Here is a 20545-nt window from a genome sequence, read left to right as displayed (position 1 = left end):
TTTACATTATAGATACTTTTATATAAAAAAAATTAAAAATATTCTAATACTTGATTTTATAATTGGTAGTTTGATTGTTAATAGACATACAATTAAATGTAACATAAATCGTTACTAATAACACTATATTTATCCCAGTTTCAAATTGCTATACTATTTTTACACACAAATGAATCTTCAAACAAATTTCGAACAAATTTCAAAAACGCAAACGCGTGATCTAATTTCATACAAATTAATTGTGCTTACGCAAATGACCTATATATTAGTGATATAATCTTCAAAATTATATGATTCAAACCCTAAATTTCATAATTATAAAAAGGAAAACAAAATAAAATCCGCGCTTTCAAGCGCGGGTCAATATCTAGTCTATACTATTAAAAGAGAAACATTCTGAAAAAATCTACTTATAAAAGGTTGTTGGACCCTTTCATTAGATTAACAATTTTTTGGTATTCCCTTATTTATCTCTAACAATAAGTAACTCAATATTCAATAACATTATATACCATATCATTCACCTATTTTTACTCCTTCTATGAGTTAATCAGACAATTTACAATATTTTTAAATGAGAATATGCTTGCGAATTCACACTATCATTAAAATTATTGAAGATTTTGTCATTCATAATTGGTAAGCCCCATTCTCATCTACACATATCTTACGTGTAAATGACAAATCAAATAGTTTTTTAAGTTTTGCGTATTATTATAAAATATATGAGAATTATAATTAATTTTTTTAAAAATATTATCAAAATTTTCTAAGTTTTTATCGGGTCAACCTGGTGTCGGTTCACGGGTTAATGGCATGATTTTCGGTTTTATCGGATTTTTAATTAATAGGTTTTCCTTGAATCTGAATTTTGTGAAAACATATCAGTTGGTATAATCATGGTAGAATTTACATGAAGAATATAAGTCAGTCCATATTATATACAGCCACCAGTTTACTGGTCCAATTGCAGGTCCGAATCAAATATGAAAACAATGCTTATATCTTAATTCGTCAATAAACTACATATGTATTCCTACTAAAAGGAGTTAAATCATTTTCAAAAATAAAAATGTTTTTTTGTACCATTTCAATGTTTCACGATTAGTTTCAGTTTTTTGGTTCTAAAGATATAGGATTTGCTCGATTATTTATGAAAATCAGTTTAATGTAGGTTTCGTTTTTCTTCTTCAGTTTGCTACAGTTTAATTCGCGGTTTCGGATAAATGTACACAAACCTATACACTATATATATTATGTAGAAATTTATTTAAATATATATTTAATTTTGAAAACAAACCCGCGCTTTTAACCGCGGGTCAAAATCTAGTATATGATTATTTCTCCAGCAATTTGAAATTATCTACAACCGTTAATATAATTATTTTCAGCGTTAATCTAGCTAAGAGATTTAGTATCAAGTTTGACACTGGTAATCCGAAAACCATTCTTAACTGATATTGAAGGTTTGGAAATAGAACCTTTTGATGTTTTAATTTGATATTATAATTACGAAAGTAATTTATGATTGAAGCAATTAAAAATAATAATGCATATGAAAGCAAGTTTGTAAGAATGAAAAAAAGAAAGAAAAGAAGTTTGTAAGAATGAAAAAAAAAAGAAAAAGAAGTTTGTAAGAATGAATAATATCTTTGATCGATGGTGCAAAGAACAATTTAAAGTCTTTCAAGTATGTACACCGTTCAAAGCCTTAAAATTATCAGGCTTGCCCAACCTTATCGCGTATTAGCTAATTTCTTAAAACAGAGGAAAGTCGGACTTTCAACCTTATCCGTGGTCAACACTGAGCTCATACGGGTACTCACTTCATAAGACCTCGCTTCTGTTCATATCCCGTAAGATGCTTTTCGATATGAGACTTCTATCACGTACATGACTCCAAAAGAATATCAACACTTCATTATCACCAGCGTAGGAGGCACTGAGAGATTTATACAGTTTCAAGTTTACCATCAACCGTCGATTATACATTATATCAAACAAAGCAGAAGCTTCAGTGACCTTCCCTGTTCTCCAATACGCGTAAGCCATGGTTGTGTATATAACGCTATCTCCCATCAAACCCTTTTTTTCCATTGAGTCAAGCAGCACTTTGGCGTGATCCACCTGTTCTAACTTACAAATCCTTCTTATTAATCCTCTGTATAGAGCGACATCAGGACATAGACCTCTTTTCTCAAACTCCTCAGGAAGTTTTGAGATTTCATCTTGCTTGTTCTGGTCATAGAATCCATCCACGAGCCAAGAATAAGTCGAGTATCCTGGTGATAAGCCTTTCTCTAGCATAGAGAAGAGCTCCTCCTTCGCATTGTCCATTTCCAACGCTTTACAGAACCCATGAATCAATGCTTTGTACGAGTACATATCAAGTTTTAGCCCTGAATCAACCATCTTCTTCTTTACCTTCACAGCAGACACCATGTCTCCGATTTTACAATACGCATTGATCAAAGTGTTGCAAGTGATGTTATCAGGTTCTATCTTTTTCCCACTCATCTCAGTCAAAAGCCGGTTAGCTTCTCTTATTCTTCCATCTTCACAAAGCTTGTGAAGAATCGAGTTATAAGTCACAACTCCAGGAGAAAACCCTCTCGCCTCCATAACCTCGCGTAGCCTCAAAGCCTCATCTATATCATTCGTTCTACAATACCCATCAATCAAAGTAGTGTAAGTAACATGGTTAGCCGTAACAACCCCTTTAATCTCACGGAACAGCCTCGTGGCCTCTCTCATTCTACCTTCTCTACAAAACCCATGTATAAGCGAGTTATAAGTGACGATATCAGGACCAATCCCGCTTCTCTGCATCCTGTCTTGCACTGATAAAGCCTCGTAATGCATACCCTTTCTGCAGTACACCGAGATCAAAGTGTTGTAAGTACAAAGATCAGGAAAGACACCTCTCTCTTCCATCTCACTCAACAGCTTCTCTGCTCTCTCAGGATCTCCGGACTTAGAACAAGCGTGAACCAACACATTGTACAAATGAATGTTAGCCACAACACCTAGCTTACCCATCTTCTTGAACACCTTCCAAACAGAATCAGTCAGTCTCTCCTTCACTAAACTATTAAGCAAGACAGTACAAGCTTGCAAATGAGGCCTCAACCCGCAACTCCTGATCTGCTCGAAAACCTCGATAGAGTCCCTGATCATGCCGGATTTGGCGTAATATATGATCATCCAGCTAAAGACGTGAGAGAGAACTTCCGGGTCTTCCGAAACACCGTTAAGCAAAGATCTTAAAACCAAAGGCGATGACAAAAGCTCTCTCTGAGACAATTTGTCGAGCAGTTGGTGTGCGGTTTTGAAATAATTGTGTTTGGTGAGGATCAGAATCATTTTCCAGGAAGACTGTAAGGTGTGTTTGCAACTTGGGATCGAATCAGACCAGGTGAAGAAGCTTAGTGCGAGAGAAGGTCCGCCATACGATGAAAGCTCGGAGAGTACCTGTGTGGTTATGGATGATGTTAGTAGTCCTGAATCGAGTTTGTGTTTCAGAATGTTTTTCCAGTTTCCTTTCAATATAGTGCCGCAGATGCTTTGTGCGATCAAAGCTTCTCGATTTGCGGATGCGATATTCACCATTGTTGTTGGTGTTGTTTGTAAACAGAGAGATTCCTGAAAGCATCTCCAGTGTAAAACTAAAGGATAAAATGGAGTAAAAGTGAAAATAGAGTAAAATTACTTCAATCCTACTCCATTTCCCATTTATGGAGTAAATTTCATTATAGAGTGAGATATGAAGTTGGGTTGGAGTATTCCTTACTCCATATCCACTTTTACTCTATTTTAGAAGAAAAAATAGAATTGGGATGGAGATGCTCTTAAACCGGTTTGGAAATCTTCGGGAAAAAAAAAATAAACAGATCGGATCGTGGACCAACCTCACTCGACCGAATTAAACCGAAATAACCCAGTCTAATTAAAAAGAAAAAAAAAGTCATCATTTCTGAATCCCGAATTAGACGAGTTTCAGGGATATGTTCTTCCAAATGGAAACAAACAAATATCTAATAGGGAAAAACATATTTCAAAAAAAAATTCCAAGAATGATTAACAATTTGCTAGGGTTTGTATGTTTACGTATAGAATAAATAGATTTTGTTGTATAATATATAGTGAGGAATAGATTATATGTATTTATATATTATTATAATATTACTAGGGGCGGAGCCCCGCGCAAGCGCGGGATTGTTGACAATTAGATGGGTTGTAAAACTTGAAAAATGTTATAGCAAGTGCTGTGGATTGATTTGTTTGTTTAGTTGAAGTCGTGTATTATGGAGATCTAAAGCAGGTTTAACCATGCTTATTAATCAAATCCTTATACGTAACTTAAGGCATCACACACGTGTAGATATATTAGTCATGGGTATTGTGTAGAAAAGAATATAACAAACGTCAGAATAGAAACATATCTGAGTTGTTGTTTTGGAAACAGTTTTAAAAATGAAGTCGGGAAATTGCGAAACAAAGTAAAAGAAGGAAAAAAATATAATAGTATGATTGTTGATAGACTTGAGATAACAATTTTGATAAATTCTCTTTGTAACGTGAGTTAACCGTGCGTAATCAAAGGCAATGACAATATCTTATTAAACTCTTTTTGGGTTAGTACTTGTTTATGTCTCTAGAATTAACGTGAGTTAACCGTGGGAAACACTATTAGCCCGAGAGTTTCATTAATGATAATGTCTCTAGAATTCATAATTGAAACAATGATTTATACTTAACCATGTACAAAGCAAAAATAAATTTATATTTTTCCTAAGATGAACGAACAATTAAAAAAAATTAGTTTACAAAAAAAAAACATTTAAAAAAAACAGAGTGTAGAGGATCATAAGGAAGCAGAGCTTGTTGCTAATAAGGTCCATATATTTAACGCTTTTTAATCTGAGAGTTTCTTTGTCTACTGGGGTTTAATTTTATGCTTAGATTAAAACTACATGAACTTTGTAGAATATTGACAACTGCTCCGAGGTTTGAGCCTAAACAAAAATCAGTAGAACAACATAGAGACACATCTAGGTGATATTCACCGTTTGGTTGACTGAAATAAAAGAAGCAACCAATTGAGAATCTTAAGAAGCAAAACTCAATCAAGGGGGACTAAGGCAAGGCATAAGCACATTAGTTACCAGACATTTAAGTTTTATTTGATTGTTTCTACTCACTCCATTAGGAGTTGCCCGTGGCGGATGAGTTCGTTGAGGTATGAGGGGGCTGTGTGATCCTGAAAATAGCACGCATTCACAACCACCCCTGACATGGCTTCTGTTGTATCAACAACTCTACGACTGGTTATGACTTATAGAACCAATACACCAATGGCAAACATATCGACCTTCTCATCAACAATATTGGTGGTCTTGGTGGTCCACTTTGGTCGTCAACTCCTCCTGCCATTAATTCAAATATATTCAAACAAATAAACCTATGGATCAAGTTTTCATCAAACGAAAGTAGATGAAAAATGTAAAGATTGGGTTTTACCTTAACCTTTGAAGTTTTTCTTTCTTTATTCTTCTACACTTGAAAACATCATCTCTAAGTCTAACCATGTTTTCTAGCGGGTCAATGTCCAGGAGATTCTCTGTTACTTCATCACCCTCTTTTTTGTTTTCTCTACGGCCTTCCTCAACACCCTGTCCTCCTGATGGAGCCCTTATCCCATAGCTTTGCAGTAACGGTACAGCATCCCACAGCTATCAAGGATTAAAAACCTTATTATCCAACAACATCAAAAGATAAATATAATACAGAACTGTAAAAAATATTGGGTATGAGCAAGTACAAAAAGGTATTTCTTTACTTTTCTTTGGCAGCATATTCCATGACTGACTCGATGACTCTGTCACTTCCTTAAATGTGTATCACGCTGGGCCAAAAATATCAATCTCCAATAAATCATATATATAGATAATTTGCACAAAGCTGTAGACAACACAATACTATGGAAAAATCAAAATCACAGGCTCTAACAATCCATAAAACAACAGACGATTGACTGAAAGATTGCAGAATATAAGATCTAGAGTATGGATCAAGAAACCAAGGTAGTTTGTGGGTTGGAATCTCAGAAAAACCATACCTGAAAATACGTTGCTTATGAGCTCGTATTGCTTCTGTAGCTGTAACCGCAAATCATAAGTTGAGAATAGGTCACAGTCGTCCACGTAAGAAATTAAAATTTCAAAGAAACGAAGACATATCACCGTAGAATTTGGCTAGGTTTGGCTTGCCTTTATCATCCTAAATCTGTTCCCCTGAAACTCTGAAACTCTCTAAGACTCAAAAGATTTTTCTCGATGATGCATCAAAGCTTCAGACGCTCTGCCTCTGCTCGATCAAATCAATGGTTCTGACTCATTTTTTTGCTCATCTATCGAACCAGAAGCGTAGAATCAGACCAAACTCTGAATCAATAAAACATATCTAACATAACTGAGGAAAAAAAACAGAAAGATACTAAAACAAAATGCTGCAAATCCAATGAAAAGAAAAACGATCGAGCTCCCTGTAGATGGAGTCATCAAAAGATTAATAAGGAATATGAGATTGAATTAAAGTGTAAAGAACCGAATCTCGTTGTTTTTTAAAAAGTTTGTACCTTCTGATGATTTTAATCGTCCTGAAGCATATAGTTAGTCATCTGCCTCTTCAAAGCATCTGTGGACGACTTTATCAAAGGATCTTTGTATGCTTGATATGGAAGATGAATCGAAAGTGATTGTGAAGATTCATCCCACCCGGAATCCTCTCCAATTTATAGATCAAATGAAGGAAACAGAGAGGTTTACATTATTACTGGATTAATGGGGAATTAAGTAGAATACGTTGAATCTACGTTAGGGGAGGTTAAGAGTTGTAAAAAGAAAACTTTGGGTTTACAGACCGAGTTTTGAGGAACGGCGAGGGTGAAGAAGAGTCAAAAAACGATAACCCTAAAACCGTAAGAGAACCAACGACATTAAGAGAACCGTACGGGAAAAAAATTAAACCGTAGAAAAATAAAACTCAAATTAAACAAACAACATTAGTTAGATACCAAACCAAATCAATATAAAGTGGGGCTCACATCTGCTGATGTGCCAATTCTAAACGAACACGAAGCCCAGAGCCGAAGACATATCAAAGCCCATTCGAAACAAAACTGAAGCCCAGACCCGAAATGAAATATTCTTATTGGCTGATTATTTTTGATGAGGTGGCACACTCTCTGCTCACCATATTGTGCTTTTAGTATTGTGATATATGTGAACAAAGACTAGTGAGAGTCTGAGAGAGATAAAGAGTCAGGCATGTCTCTAAGGGTGTGTTGATGGGGCATTTGTATAGGGCCCAAAAATTTTTTAAGCAATTTTAAGTATAATTTTAGGGTCCTTTTAAACAATTTAGGGTCAATTTTCAGACAATTGTTTTGTTATTCATATGGAATATACACAGGGCCCATAAAAATAATGAGACGGAATGGACGTGTTATGAAAAGAGAGAGAGAGTAACAAAACTTATTATTAAGTTACCTCACTTCATGAACAAATGATCTCTTTATATAGGCATTTTATATACTCTCTTGCTCTTTTATATATAAAATTCATGATGGAAGAAAAAAGAGGAAAGTATTGGCTTAACACTTATATTTTACAAAATTAATAATAAACTGATAAAAATGGATAATCATTATCCATAATATTATCTTTTAACACCTCTCTTTGATTGTTCATCTTGTCTGTTAAAAAATTAGTAATGAAAACACTTGATGAAACAAAAACCATAAAGGAAAAAAAATCCAGTGACATAACTTTTTTCTTCATAACTCATAGAAACGCCTAATATCATAGACGAGTTTTCGAAATATTGTAAAAGGAAAAACCTTTGTGAATAAGTCAGTCGGATTGTCCCATTTATAAGAGTTGATAAATGATACATACCCGTTTAAATTCTTACAAAGGAAATATGATTTATAAGGGTTTATAAATTTATTTATAAGGATTTATAAATTGATCTATAAATTGATTTATAGTGGTTCATAAATGGATTTATAAGTGACTATAAACTGATTTATAAAAATTATAAATGTTTATAAACTGATTTAAGGGTTTATAAGTATAATTGCTACTGTTTATAAACTGGTTTTTGTTTTATGTGTTATAAAATGAATTATAAAAATTTATAGTTTGATTTATAAAAGCTTATAAACTAATTTAAATTTTATAAACTGATTTATTAGGGTTTATAAACTGATTTATTAGAGTTTGAAAACTGACTTATGGGTTTTTAAATTGAAATATCAGTGTATATCAAATTATCAACTGAACAAAGCTTTTTAGATTGATTTATAAAAGTGTATAAACTGATTTATTAGGGTTATAAACTGATTTGTTAGAGTTTGAAAACAAAATTAAAGGTTTCTAAGTTGAATTACTAGTGTTTATCAGCTGACTTTTTTATGTTCTAAACTATGGACTATGATTTAAGATATTTGAGATTATTGCATCGAGTGTTTGGATCACTAGGTGTAGTAGAATCCATCAAACTTGTTTCTCTACAAGCACATAAGCAATATAACCCATAAATAGAGCATTTCCAGCAACAGGAACATTTTGACTTGGTATAGAAATCACAGTAATAGCTTCAGAAACAGATCCACCAGTTTTATTATCACATATCTTTCCACTGAATTTTATGTGATTCATCATCCTGACATGCTATATGACCACTACCACTGTTGTTGCTGCTAGAGCCCGTGTCATGATCATGGCTTGTATCAGTGATCTTTATATGCTCATCAGTAGCCAACCATATTTCTTTTACGAAAATAACAATATTTTCCTTAGTAGTTCGTGCTTTCTTGTAGTTCTCATGGGAACTAACACCATCACTATTCTCTCATTCGCCTTGCTTCTTGAATCTAAAACCTCACCGTATTAACAAATCAAACTAGTTTCAGGACATACAAATTAACAATATAAAATCACACAACAAAGACTAACTTATTGACTATACTTCAAATCAAATCAACTATCTAGAGAATCAGATATTAATAGACCAAGCTAGAACATTGACTAATCAAATCAAAAGCATTGTAGAGCAACATAAAACATAAAAAGGTATAAACTTTCATTCAAAATCATGAAACAAAATTATCCCAAAGTTATCTAACATGCAAAAATTAACTGGGAAAAACAAAGATTTACAGTGAGTGATAAAAAGAAAATATACTCATTTAACTAAGTAAATGAGCACAACAATAAAAAATTCAAACTTTAAGGAATATGTATATGATTTGACACAAACTAAACAAATAAAAAAGATCGCCTAAACATGTGTGTGTGATTAAAAATTTAAAATTCATCGTCAATACAAACAGAGTCCAATTGCTGAACACGATGGTAATCAAAAAGTGGCTCTAAATATTCTCATTCACCTCCCTGATCACATAGTAACCATTAAGAAACAAGAAACAACACATCGAAAGCTTAATGAAGACGAAGCCGGCGAAGCTCAATGAAGACGATGATGAAACTCGACGAAAAATCGACGGTGAAGTTTATTCGTCTTTTACGAGGGATGAGAGTTAGATTAGTAAGATTATTTTAGTCATTATCATTTAGTCGTTTATCTATTTAGAGTAAATTTGAAAAATAGTATCAAAATAGTGGTAAAATTAAAATTCTCCCATGTTTTAGCTTCAATTTTTTTTGTGTTTACCACTAGCAACTTTTGATATAATCAAAATCATGTTTAGAAAGATAGTATTAGACTATTAGTAACCGAATAGAATAGAGTAAACCAACCCCCAATTAAGAAAAATCCGAACCGAAACGATTGAGTTGCACATACCGGGAATGTTCCGGTTTAGGATAAATACGTATATGTCCGTCCCCCTCTGTAATTGCAAAACCTCACAAAAATCAAAAACCCTAATTTACATGGTCGCGACCTCAAACTTGTCCTAAAACGTCGACGCCGATAGTCGCCGTCAATAGTTTCTGACTCGAAAAAGAGAAGATGAAGGAAGGCAGAAAGCTGAAGAAGAGTAATCTCCACGAGGGTAAGAGTCTAAACCTTTCGCGTTTGTTTCTTCTTCTTCTTCGCTTATCATTACGATTTTCTTGATTTGGACTCAATTAACAAAGGGCTTTTATCTTGAAGTGGTTGAGAAAGTGCAGAGGAAGAAGAAAGAGAAAGAGAAAGTGAGCAATGTTGAACATCCTCAAGGTGAGAGTTTTGCCTGACAGATTGTGTTAATTAAGAGGAGCTTAAGCTTAGTGTCTTTTGTTTTGTACAGCTATCACAAGTGAGAAGCCTAATAGAAAGAAGGTTGAATTGAAGAAGAAGAAGAGTAAGAAGGTTGCCGAGGAAATAAGCGAGCAAGGTGAGCCCTTTTCCTTTTGGGAAGATGTAGAATTCATGCTATAGCTAGTTTGTTTTATTATCTTTGGTCCTTGTTGCAGCTGAGAAAATCAAAGGCAACAAGGGAAAGTTGAACAAGACTAAGAATAAAAGGAAGGCCGATGAGATTTCTAGTGGTCCTGTTGATGATCATCTGATAAAACAAGGTATGTGTGTGTGTGTGTGGTTCATGACTCTAGTAGTTTTGTCCTTTTTCATTTGTGTTGGTCTGCACTCTGCACATGCTAGTTTCAACTTCTCCTATAGTATTTTCATTTACCAACTCTTGTTTATGTTTGATAGCTGATGACGATAAAAACGTGGCTAATGATGCAACTGAAACGAGAAACCGTAAGATGAATAAGCTTTGCTCTCTTAATCTGTTTGGTAGATTTTTATAATAACTGTGTATTTTTGTCTTGTTATTAACTAAGAATATAACTTGTCTTCTTAGGAAAGTCTAAGAAACAGAGAAAGATGAAGCTGACCTCTACTAAAGAGATTGAAAAGAAGAACAAAGTTGAAGAAGAGGAGGAAGATGTTTATGAAATATCTTCAGGCGATGAAGATTGCTCCAGAGGAATGAAAAGTAAGCAGTTTCTTCCATTATTAGCTTCAGTTGATTAGATATTAAGCAGTCTTCACTCTTGAATCTGTTCCTTCGATAAAAATTGACAAGTCCTTTGTGAAACTGCAGAGTGGGTCACTGATTACTATGAGAACAGGCCCGGTTTAGACGAGCTGCAGAAGAGAATCGATGACTTCATGACTGCTCACGAAGAACGCCTTGAGCAGGTTCTTTTGTCTCTCCTACATTTGGAAGCTGTAATGTATATAGTCTCGTGTTACTACAACGTTTTTGTATGTTGCTGTCGTATAGGAGAAACAAGAGCGAGAAGCTAAAGCAGCAGAAGGCGGTTGGACCGTGGTCGTGCATCATAAAGGGAGGAAAAAGACAACAGATGCTGAATCTGGAACAGCTGTTGGATCTGTTTCTCAGGCTGCTTTGGAAGATAAGGTAGCTAAGAAGAAGAAGACTGAGATTGTCGGTCATGGTTTCTACCGTTTCCAGAGGCGAGATGCCCAACGAAGTGGTAAGTCTTTGCTTTTTATATATCCAAGAGTTTTGTTTTACTTTGTTTATTGTTCTGATTCTGATGATTGTTTATTGGGTTGTGTTATATTATAGAACTCTTGGCGCTTCAGACTAAGTTCGAGGAAGACAAGAAGAGGATACAACAAATTCGAGCTGCTCGTAAGTTTAAGCCTTACTAAGAACCAAACAGATCCTACATGGATCATATATTAGAGAGGCTTGTGAGCAATGTCATGAATGTTTTTACGATCAATTTTGTAATTGACAATTTCATGAGCTTTTGTGGGTGTTTTTACCCTTGAAAGATTATATTTTATCAACCTTTTGAAATCGAATTCAAAAATATTTAGTGGAAAAACTTTTCCAAAAAAGAGAAAATTGGAACGCTTTTGGAGCGCAACAAACTGTTTTCCACTTGCCTGTTTCCCACCTTTGACTAGTATAAACCACTAGTTGATGACCAGCCAACAATGTGGCAATTCCACTGCTTATCTAAAACAACACGTTTAATTTAAGTCCGTCAAAATTTTGTGACTAGACAGATACAAAGACAAAGATTTGATCTTGTAGGAGAAATTGCTAGAAATATGATTATGGTGGTCACTGGTCACTTTACAAAATAATAATCACAAAATAGTTTAGAGAGAATGATTTTTACCCTTTTTTTTGTTAAGTGTGTAAATAACTAAATATCATTAACTGGTAAGGCCTAAGGGTAATGAAGTCTGATTACAAAGTGATTGTAATCTCATTTGCTTGAAAGCTAGACTGATCCTAAGGGTCGCAGAAAAGTTAAAAAAAAAAACAGAGAACCAAACAAAGATCAAAACATGTTCACAATTGAACAAAAGCATAGAACTACACTAACTGCAACGAGCAACAAGTTTATCCTTGCACACGCACTTCCTAGAACCCGGACAAGCCATTAGGAAACGAGGAGCAGGTTAATAAGATGTTGCTTTGCCGAAGACTAACCCGAAGGTGCTCTCAAGCTGCGATGACGGAGGCTTGGCAAAACCAATCCGGTGCAAGCCGAGGAACACTTCGTTGAAAACAACACCAATAACCCTTAGTAAAATTATAAACAAAATAGTAAAAATCTTCAAAAAATTGGTGAGTTGCAATTGAGCTTAGATGATACTTGTTGATTTGGAATGCTATCATCTAGTAGAACGTTTCATATACTTGACAGCTACTCATCAATAAGTCATGTATGGCCCGCGACATTAAAGGTTGCTAGGTATTTTGAAGGAACTCTTGGTCAAGAGATTATTTTATTGCCTCTCATTCATTTCACTTGATGGTATGGTCCTGATTGGTGGCTTGTCCTGTTACTCAGTGTTCTATTACTAGTTGGATTGTTCAGTTTAGATATCTCCTAAACAGTAAACACTACAGACTTGACAGCTGTTGTTCATGTGTGGAAGCTGAATATCACCCCCATGAATGCTGTCAATTGGGAACTCACATTGCTTAAAGTGTTTCTTCCTGAGTTTAGCATTGGTCATGACAAACTAAAAATGATTCGTTCTGATATTGAATTTACATTACATATAAGTTTTTATCTTGTTTTCAACAAATAAAGCATAGCGGGTCGGTTAGACAGAGAGAGAGAAGAGAGAGAGAAACCAAATCTCAGCTCGGGTCCGGCGTACGGCCGGCGCGTGAGCGTGCGTGCCGTCGCCGGAGTCCTTTTCTTTGTTATAAGTTGTCCCCTCTCGCTCCCTCTTCGCAGTTCCGTCATCGACCGCCTTGTCGGAGCTCTGGTACCGCAACCATCCTCATCGGTGGCTCGGCTTCTGGAGTAACGACGCGAGCGACTGGAGGTTCCCGACGGAGATGGAGTGGCTTGCATGTTTAGGTAGTGTGTTCCGGGAGATGGAGGCTTCCCTAGCTCCATCGATGCCGGCCTTTTGCGGGAGGTGAAAGCTTTCTCAGTTTCACCGTCGCCGCTCTAGCTTCCGGGAAGGAGAGGCTCAGTCAGATCTGTCTTCGCCGGCTTTTGGTCACGGAGAGTGGAGGCTTCTAAAGTTCCGCGCTGCCGTCTTGAAACCCGAGGTCCTTTGGGTTGTGGTGTCTAGCTTGAGGTGTGAGAAGTACAGTTTGCTTCTGGTAGCGGTTCTTGGCTCGCCTGTTTAGGGTTTGTGGTGGTTCATAGTCGGAGGAGATCTCGTTAGTTCGATGGATCTCTCCGGCGAGAAGACAGAGCGGAGTAGAGTGGTTATGGTTACGCCGGTGGCTCTTCAGGTTCTGAGCTCCGGTGAAACGAGGTTGTCGGTGGTAAGTTCCGGCGGCTGTGCGAAGGGGGTGAGATCAAGTTGAGGCGGGTGACGCGTGGCATGCTGATGGCCTAGATTATTACACGTGTGCAATTCCCAGCCTCCTTGTCGCGACCCGAGGGCAAGCTGTTCGGGTTAATTGTTTGGGCTTTTGGGCCGTCTGCTTTTCTTGGGCTTCGGCCGTTATTGCTGTAGCCCATTTCGTTTGTGGGTCGTTTTTTTGTTAGCTCTTTGTGTAATTGGGCTTCGGACGTCTGGGCTTGGCCCGTTGGATTAATTTAAACAACACCTTGGCGGAAAAAAAAAAAAAAAGAAGAATGTCACTATATCCGTGATAAAAGCGTCAAAGGTGTTTTATCCAATTGATTTTTTAAATTAGCATGCGCCGACTTTAGAAAGAAAGAAGATTAAGATATTGTATATTGTATAATTTTCTGTTGACACTAGGATTTAGTTTCTATATCAAAATATATCTAATAGCTTAGAAGTGTACAAATACTTGACTTAATGGTCGATTTTAGGATTTGTTAAATTCTTAAAGTAGGTCATAAAATTAGAACTTAGTTTCCTTATCAAAATATTTTCTTATTTTGTATTTTACCGATCAAGTATAGTTTTGAGTTAAATTAAACTTGACTTAAATTTTCTTTCATTATTTTTTTCTTGATTAAAAATATATGAAACAAAACATGAAGAAGACACTATTAATTAAAATCATGTATAGTGCATCAACAAAATATAAAATAACATATAATGAAATGATCACGAAGGATATAACTTCACATTTGCCTGCCAAATTTCATGAATGTCTCCTTCCATTGATGCATATGAATCTGTTTCTTCACCGAGCCATTATTCTCCTCTTAAGCTCCATCCTTCAAATACACAAACACAACACATCGTTAGTAACCAAATATAGACGACCACCATCGACGTTTACTAACGGATAGTTTTTTTTTTTTTTTTTTTTACTAACGGATAGTTACCTCATAAGTTGGCGGTCTAGAGCACCGGTGGACATCATACCGCGGTTCTCATATGCTCGTCGGATAAGGTATGGAACCGCGGTTTCAACCGGCCCGTACGGCATGTACTTGCTCACATTGAAACCAGCCCTTTTCAATCCTAAAGATAGGGCATCCGACATCCCGTAAAGCTGCGCAAACTCGATCTTCCCATTCTCTTTATCAATTCCTAGCTCACTTGCTTTCCTTGCACCTAGTTTACCTGTCATGAATCACAAATGGGAAAATGATCAATATTATAATACATACCGACAACCAATTCGTCCTAAAATGAAATATCTGGATCTACTATGTTATAAGAGATGCCAAAAGATAATACGAAAGCGAATAAATGCACACAATGATTTAACACAGTTAACCAGTTTGGCTACGTCAACAGATGAAGATAAATTTTATTAATTGGAAGATGAAGGTATTTTAGATTCATATATTTCATTAGGTTCACTCTTTATTGTGGGACTCTTAATTAACAAATATGGTTCACTGGCTTACCTGAATCGGTGTTATGAGTCGCTAGAATGACGGCAATGCCCGTTCCATTGGAGGCTTTCTCCATAAGGAAACCCATACATTCATTATAGCAAGCATGTGTTTCTTGAATGGTGTCGTGGACCGGTGACTTGTAACCCAAGGAAGCTGCTAACTTAGCTTCACTAGACATATAAGCACCTCGCACCAACTTAAACCCAATAGGAACGTTCATTTTCTCGGATTCTCGTAACGCCAACTGCAACCTCTCTCCCGCATCTTTCAAATAAGCTTGAATCGTGTTGTAGACAATGGGTCGACTTTTGTCGGAATTGAACATAATTGCTGACCAATACGCCATGTAATCGATTGCCGGTTGGAGAATCGTATCTTCGGCATCGATTAATAACGGTACGTTCGATTCTTGGCATCTAATACATATGGATTTAATGCGTTCGTGAGCTTTCTCAAGCTCTTGTTCTTCCTCTACGGTTAATGGTTCCGGTTCGGAGATTGTGTGGTAGAGAGGACTTGAACCGGAGAAAACCGGAAATGAATGGAGTTTCCATGGAAGTTTGAAACTTGGGTTCTTGTATTGCCAACGAAGCAAATCACTTACACGTTTTAAAAGACTCATTGGACAAATGGCTGTGATCTTAACCACCACGGAGCTTAACTGTTTCGGCAAAGACAAAGGAAAATTAATTAACCATTGAACCGGGATAAACCGGGATTTTTGTGAACGTAAGAATATTCTTCGAGTGTAGTTGACATTTTGGATTACCAAATAAGTTCACATTGCGTGATTAACGTGTTAACTTTAAAGTCTGACTAGGACCCGACGTGGCTTTGATTATTCTACATTTAATTAGAAAAGAAAAATTTGTTGGTGTTTCTTGTTGTGGTTTTTAAAGGTTTTGGTCTTCTTCTTCTTCTTTTTACTGACAGCAACGTTTTGGTCGGTTTCCTACTGCATTTCCGTATAATACAAAATTGTAGATCCAACTTGCACTAATTAATCAGTGCATTTCCATATAATACAATATATATGATTTTTGTAGATCGAACCTCCACAAAATAATTATATTATATGTATCCCACTAATATATTTGATCTATATAAATGTGATTAATTTTATTAAGGAAATTCTACTTCTCTTTAGCACAGGTTAATAAACTGCCGCAAAATCGAGTAAAACAAAAAACGGATATTCGTGAAAAAAACACACATACAAATATATATATATATATATATATATATATATATATATATATATAATGTTTTTTAATCAAAATATTTTTCCACAAAATGTTCACCAATATACGTTGTTCGTTAATATAATTGTTTATAGAATAGGCTTTCAAGTCTTTTACTTCATATAGTTTGCAATGTCCGAGACAATATATTTTTTAATAAACACAATAGGAAATGTTTACACCAAATTTTTTTTGGTGAAACCATGTGAAAGACCGTTCTGGAAATAGGGAAAGTGATATACAAAAAAAAAACTCTTTAGATTGGAAAAATGAAGCATAAAAATAAATGAGGATGTCTTAAAAAAAAATAAAAAATAAATGAGGATATCTTACGTGAGACGTAGGTAGGGTTTTGGCAGCATCAACAGTCTCAATGAACTTCTTGATGTTGTTATCACATTCACCACCGTCTTCTGCGTGTTCAACGCCATACACTAACATCCCTTTAAGCCCCCTCGACTCATACACGCTCCTCACGCGCCTTGCTGCGGCAGCGGCGTCTTCACCTGCACAGAAATGGTCGTAAAACGTTCCTTTCACGAAACGGAGGACCAAATCCCGTGTTATGGTCGCGTCCATGAGTTTCGAACTCATAACCCACGATCCAAAATCGACCATAGGGCCTATGGCCGTAGCATGAAGAACGGCAGTTGAACGGACAAGGTCGGAGATTGGGACAGAAGCAAAGAGTCTAGCTTGGTCGGAGAGATCGAGGTCAACGTCTGTTTTTGGTTGGTCAAAGGAAAGAATCTCCGGGACGACGGTGGACGGAGGACCGACGGGACTCAAGGTGGAGAAACGGTGGATGAGGTGTGGTCGGAGGAAACGGTTTGCCATGTAAACGATAAGAGAGTTTTTGGTTTCTTTCCCTTTCTTGTGTCCCTCTTTTTTTCTTCACAAGCGTTTTTGTGTGTTTTGGGGTTTGTGTGTATGTTATTGGTAGATGCTACATATATTTATAAAAAAACAGGGCTTTATGTTCTCTATATGGTCATATATGATAACGTACGTAGGTCTGAATAGATAATATAAGTTTAAATTTTTCTTAAATTGGGATGGAATCAGGAAAATAATATGCAAAAAATTAAGTGAGAATCTTTTCTAAGGTGAGAATTGACTAAATTTTGGTTTGGCTAGAGTTACTGAATTTGTAAAAAATGTTTATACATAAATTATCTCACCTTTTTCATTCACTTATTCTCATGAATTCATATGGATTTATATATTTAGAGGACTGAAACAAAAAATCTACCAGAAAAGTTAGATATTTTAACGACTGATTTTCTGTTTAATAAGGAACAAACTTTAAACTTTGGATTTAAACTTTTGATAGGCAAAAAAACTGAAGTTATTTCTTCATGGTGCAATTTGCATAGCCCAAATCACGTGGGTTTCTATTTTTAATTACAATAAATGTTATCATTTAATAAGAGAACTAGATTTTAATCCGCACACCCGTGCGGGTAACATTTCATTTATAAATATAAAATTTTATATTAATTTGTATATAATAATTTATGATAATATGTTGCTGCTATTTTAAAAATAACTAAATAGATGATATATAGTTCTAAATATTAAAATTTAACATATGTTAACAATTTTATTTTTGTGAAAATTATTACATAATTTATGAATATTAATCATTTTAAAAGGTGAATGATATTTTAATCACTTTAAACGGTGAATGATATTTTATTTATTTATATTAATGAAAGTATTTTTTTCAAAATATAATGGTTTACCAATTCAACATAATTTTAATATGTTTGCAAAAAAACATAATTTTAATATGTAATTCATTAATTACTTCTATTTTAATATAATGTAGAATATACTTACAAAATTTATAAAATTAGCAAAAAAATTCATTATTTGTTTATAATAAAAATTTAATTAAAATTAATTTATAATAATATTATACTATTAATTGCGAAATTAATCAGTGCATTAATGAAAAGAATATTTAAATTTTTAAAAAGATTTTGTTAGATTTTTTTTCAACAGATTTTGTTATTCCTAAAACTAAAATTTAAATTTATAGTTAAAATGGATTTGTTATTAATATCCTTATAATTATTTAGAAATGTTATACATTAAATAAACTAATGTAAAGAATAAAAAAAATTATTTGAATATATGGACCTATACTCCTAGTATGACTATTTTGTAGTAGATAAAAATGGTACTTCTCTTTTAATAGAGAAGCTATTGGTAAACAATACTTCATCTGTTTCAGAAAAATGTATATTTTAAGATCTTCAACATTTATTAAAAAAACATATCATATTTTAATTAGCAATACATTATTTTTTGTAATTAGTTATTTTGCATAACTTTTAATCAATATAACTAGGTGATAACCCGCGCCCTACGCAGAATGAGTGAGCAAAAGAGATTATTACTTGTAATCTACTGATATTAGGAATTTTAAAGTTATACGCACAAATATTAGATCTAATGAAATATATAGACTTGAAAGGCTTCAAATCAGAAATGGAGTTAAAGCTAGCCATGTATTTGCTCTGGAGAATGTTTTGGTATAGAAGTTCGAGAAGAAGGGTGTGATGTTTCGATGTGTTGAAGACGTATTTATATTAAGAACAAAACGCAAGACGCGGGTTAGTGACATAAAATCAAATCGCCGTAATTAAAGATAATACTACCTATTTAATTTCACATACAGTGAAACCTCTATAAATTAATACAGTTGAGACTACACCAAAACTATAATTTTTCTTTTATTAATTTATCGATATACTAATTGAACCAAAAACTCAATTCGGGACTATAAAATTATATTATTTTATAGAGACTTTTAGTGTATATTAATTTATAGAGTATTAATTTAAAGAGGTTATACTGTAATTTGCATTCCTAAACATTATTAAAACTTACCTTAAATTTGAAAACATAATCAAGTTTCCTTTTATATGACAAATTTAATAAAAGTAAAATTATTATTTGATTCCTAAAAAATGAATTCATAATTTAACTTCCTTATACAGGGGTGAGATGATTACCTAGAAGGCCAAACAACTTCTTAAAGGCTAATTCGTTTAAACTATATAAAATAAATCATAATAGACCAATTCGTTTAACAAATAGATTTTTATAGGTAAATTTGTTTAAAATATATAATATAAATTAGATAGGTTTTTTGAGTAATACCAGCTTTCTATACATAAACATAAATGATTAGTTTGCATGTAAGTTGGGAACTGAAATATGCTACCAATTAAGTGTAATGTAGTTCATCTCCAACTCCACTCTATTTTCCCCTCTAAAATAGAGTTTAAAGTAAAAATGCTTTAATATACTCTATTTTCTACTCTATAATAGTGTAAACCTATTTTTACTCTATATATAGAGTATTTTTTTTATTTTTTGTTCATCACTCTATTTTGCACTCTAAAATAGAGTACTATTGGAGCAACATCCAACTCTAATATAGAGTTACTCTATTTTAGAAGAAAAAATAGAGTAAACCATTGGAGATGATCTTAAAAAGGAAAAGGATACTCTTATGCGTATATTCTGTGATAAATGTATTGCTACCAATTAAAGCCAATATGTTGCTCCTCATTCAAAAGCTAACCTTGAAAATGGATGTATTCATATACTTACACATATAAGGAAAGCTTTTAGTTTACCTCTTGACCAAGTTAGATCCCCTCATCAAGTTTCGCAAATGACCAAAATTATGGTTTAATCAGAAACTGTTATATGGCATGTTTATATTGTTCGAGATATCTTATTCAAAAACATTCCACCATGAAATAAAACTCAATATAACAAACCATACAAATATCAGTGTATGAACCAATAAATATTTTTTCTTTCAAAAAAAAAATTAACCAAAGAAATCACACAGTATAGATATTATGTTAGTTAACATTGAAATTAAAAAAAATGGACTCACACCCAAAAAAGAGAGTGCTATCATGTTAGGTATATTAAAAATGCATGGTGAGACAGAAGACAATACATATCATCTAT

At 34.3% G+C, this 20545-nt stretch overlaps 3 protein-coding genes across 11 annotated transcripts; 1 reads left to right on the top strand and 2 right to left on the bottom strand.

Moving 5' to 3' along the window:
* Nucleotides 1–1618: 1618 nt before the first annotated feature.
* LOC108871695 (pentatricopeptide repeat-containing protein At5g38730) lies at nt 1619–9650 on the bottom strand. Of its 9 annotated transcripts, none has more exons than XM_033290003.1 (6): nt 6638–9650; nt 6243–6544; nt 6119–6158; nt 5840–5905; nt 5521–5732; nt 1619–5426 (listed from the first exon to the last, which is right to left on the bottom strand). In XM_033290003.1, exon 6 carries the CDS (start codon nt 3607–3609, stop codon nt 1828–1830), a length of 1782 nt encoding a protein of 593 aa, XP_033145894.1. In that variant the 5' UTR covers nt 3610–5426; nt 5521–5732; nt 5840–5905; nt 6119–6158; nt 6243–6544; nt 6638–9650; the 3' UTR covers nt 1619–1827. The 9 variants fall into 9 exon arrangements, with proteins under 9 accessions (XP_033145894.1, XP_033145892.1, XP_033145893.1 ...); XM_033290001.1 differs by having other exon boundaries at nt 6243–6443; XM_033290002.1 differs by having other exon boundaries at nt 6243–6409.
* A 254-nt stretch (nt 9651–9904) lies between these two features.
* LOC103863799 (calponin homology domain-containing protein DDB_G0272472) lies at nt 9905–11863 on the top strand. Its single transcript, XM_009141555.3, has 9 exons — nt 9905–10081; nt 10183–10248; nt 10319–10405; nt 10485–10589; nt 10726–10773; nt 10877–11011; nt 11120–11217; nt 11303–11516; nt 11612–11863. The coding sequence occupies exons 1-9, from the start codon at nt 10039–10041 to the stop codon at nt 11695–11697; spliced, it is 882 nt and encodes a 293-aa protein (XP_009139803.1). The 5' UTR covers nt 9905–10038; the 3' UTR covers nt 11698–11863.
* Nucleotides 11864–14480: 2617 nt separating this feature from the next.
* On the bottom strand, nt 14481–18136 carry LOC103863798 (proline dehydrogenase 2, mitochondrial). Its single transcript, XM_009141554.2, has 4 exons — nt 16880–18136; nt 15315–15966; nt 14784–15024; nt 14481–14672 (listed from the first exon to the last, which is right to left on the bottom strand). The coding sequence occupies exons 1-4, from the start codon at nt 17381–17383 to the stop codon at nt 14639–14641; spliced, it is 1431 nt and encodes a 476-aa protein (XP_009139802.1). The 5' UTR covers nt 17384–18136; the 3' UTR covers nt 14481–14638.
* Nucleotides 18137–20545: the final 2409 nt, after the last annotated feature.

The sequence above is a fragment of the Brassica rapa genome, chromosome A04 (genome assembly GCF_000309985.2).
Source record: "Brassica rapa cultivar Chiifu-401-42 chromosome A04, CAAS_Brap_v3.01, whole genome shotgun sequence".
Classification (NCBI taxonomy): Eukaryota; Viridiplantae; Streptophyta; class Magnoliopsida; order Brassicales; family Brassicaceae; genus Brassica; species Brassica rapa.
This window is presented reverse-complemented; position numbering and strand designations above follow the sequence as displayed.

Excerpts from the sequence above, each read along its gene's own strand:
- LOC108871695 (XM_033289999.1), bottom strand. The coding sequence starts at position 3,609 with ATGGTGAATATCGCATCCGCAAATCGAGAAGCTTTGATCGCACAAAGC.
- LOC103863799 (XM_009141555.3), top strand. The coding sequence starts at position 10,039 with ATGAAGGAAGGCAGAAAGCTGAAGAAGAGTAATCTCCACGAGG. Across the intron at positions 10,249-10,318 it reads CAATGTTGAACATCCTCAAG|CTATCACAAGTGAGAAGCCT; the intron begins GTGAGAGTTTTG and ends TGTTTTGTACAG. Across the intron at positions 10,590-10,725 it reads TGATCATCTGATAAAACAAG|CTGATGACGATAAAAACGTG; the intron begins GTATGTGTGTGT and ends TATGTTTGATAG.
- LOC103863798 (XM_009141554.2), bottom strand. The coding sequence starts at position 17,383 with ATGGCAAACCGTTTCCTCCGACCACACCTCATCCACCGTTTCTCCACC. Across the intron at positions 15,025-15,314 it reads GACTCATAACACCGATTCAG|GTAAACTAGGTGCAAGGAAA; the intron begins GTAAGCCAGTGA and ends GATTCATGACAG. Across the intron at positions 14,673-14,783 it reads CTAGACCGCCAACTTATGAG|GATGGAGCTTAAGAGGAGAA; the intron begins GTAACTATCCGT and ends GTGTATTTGAAG.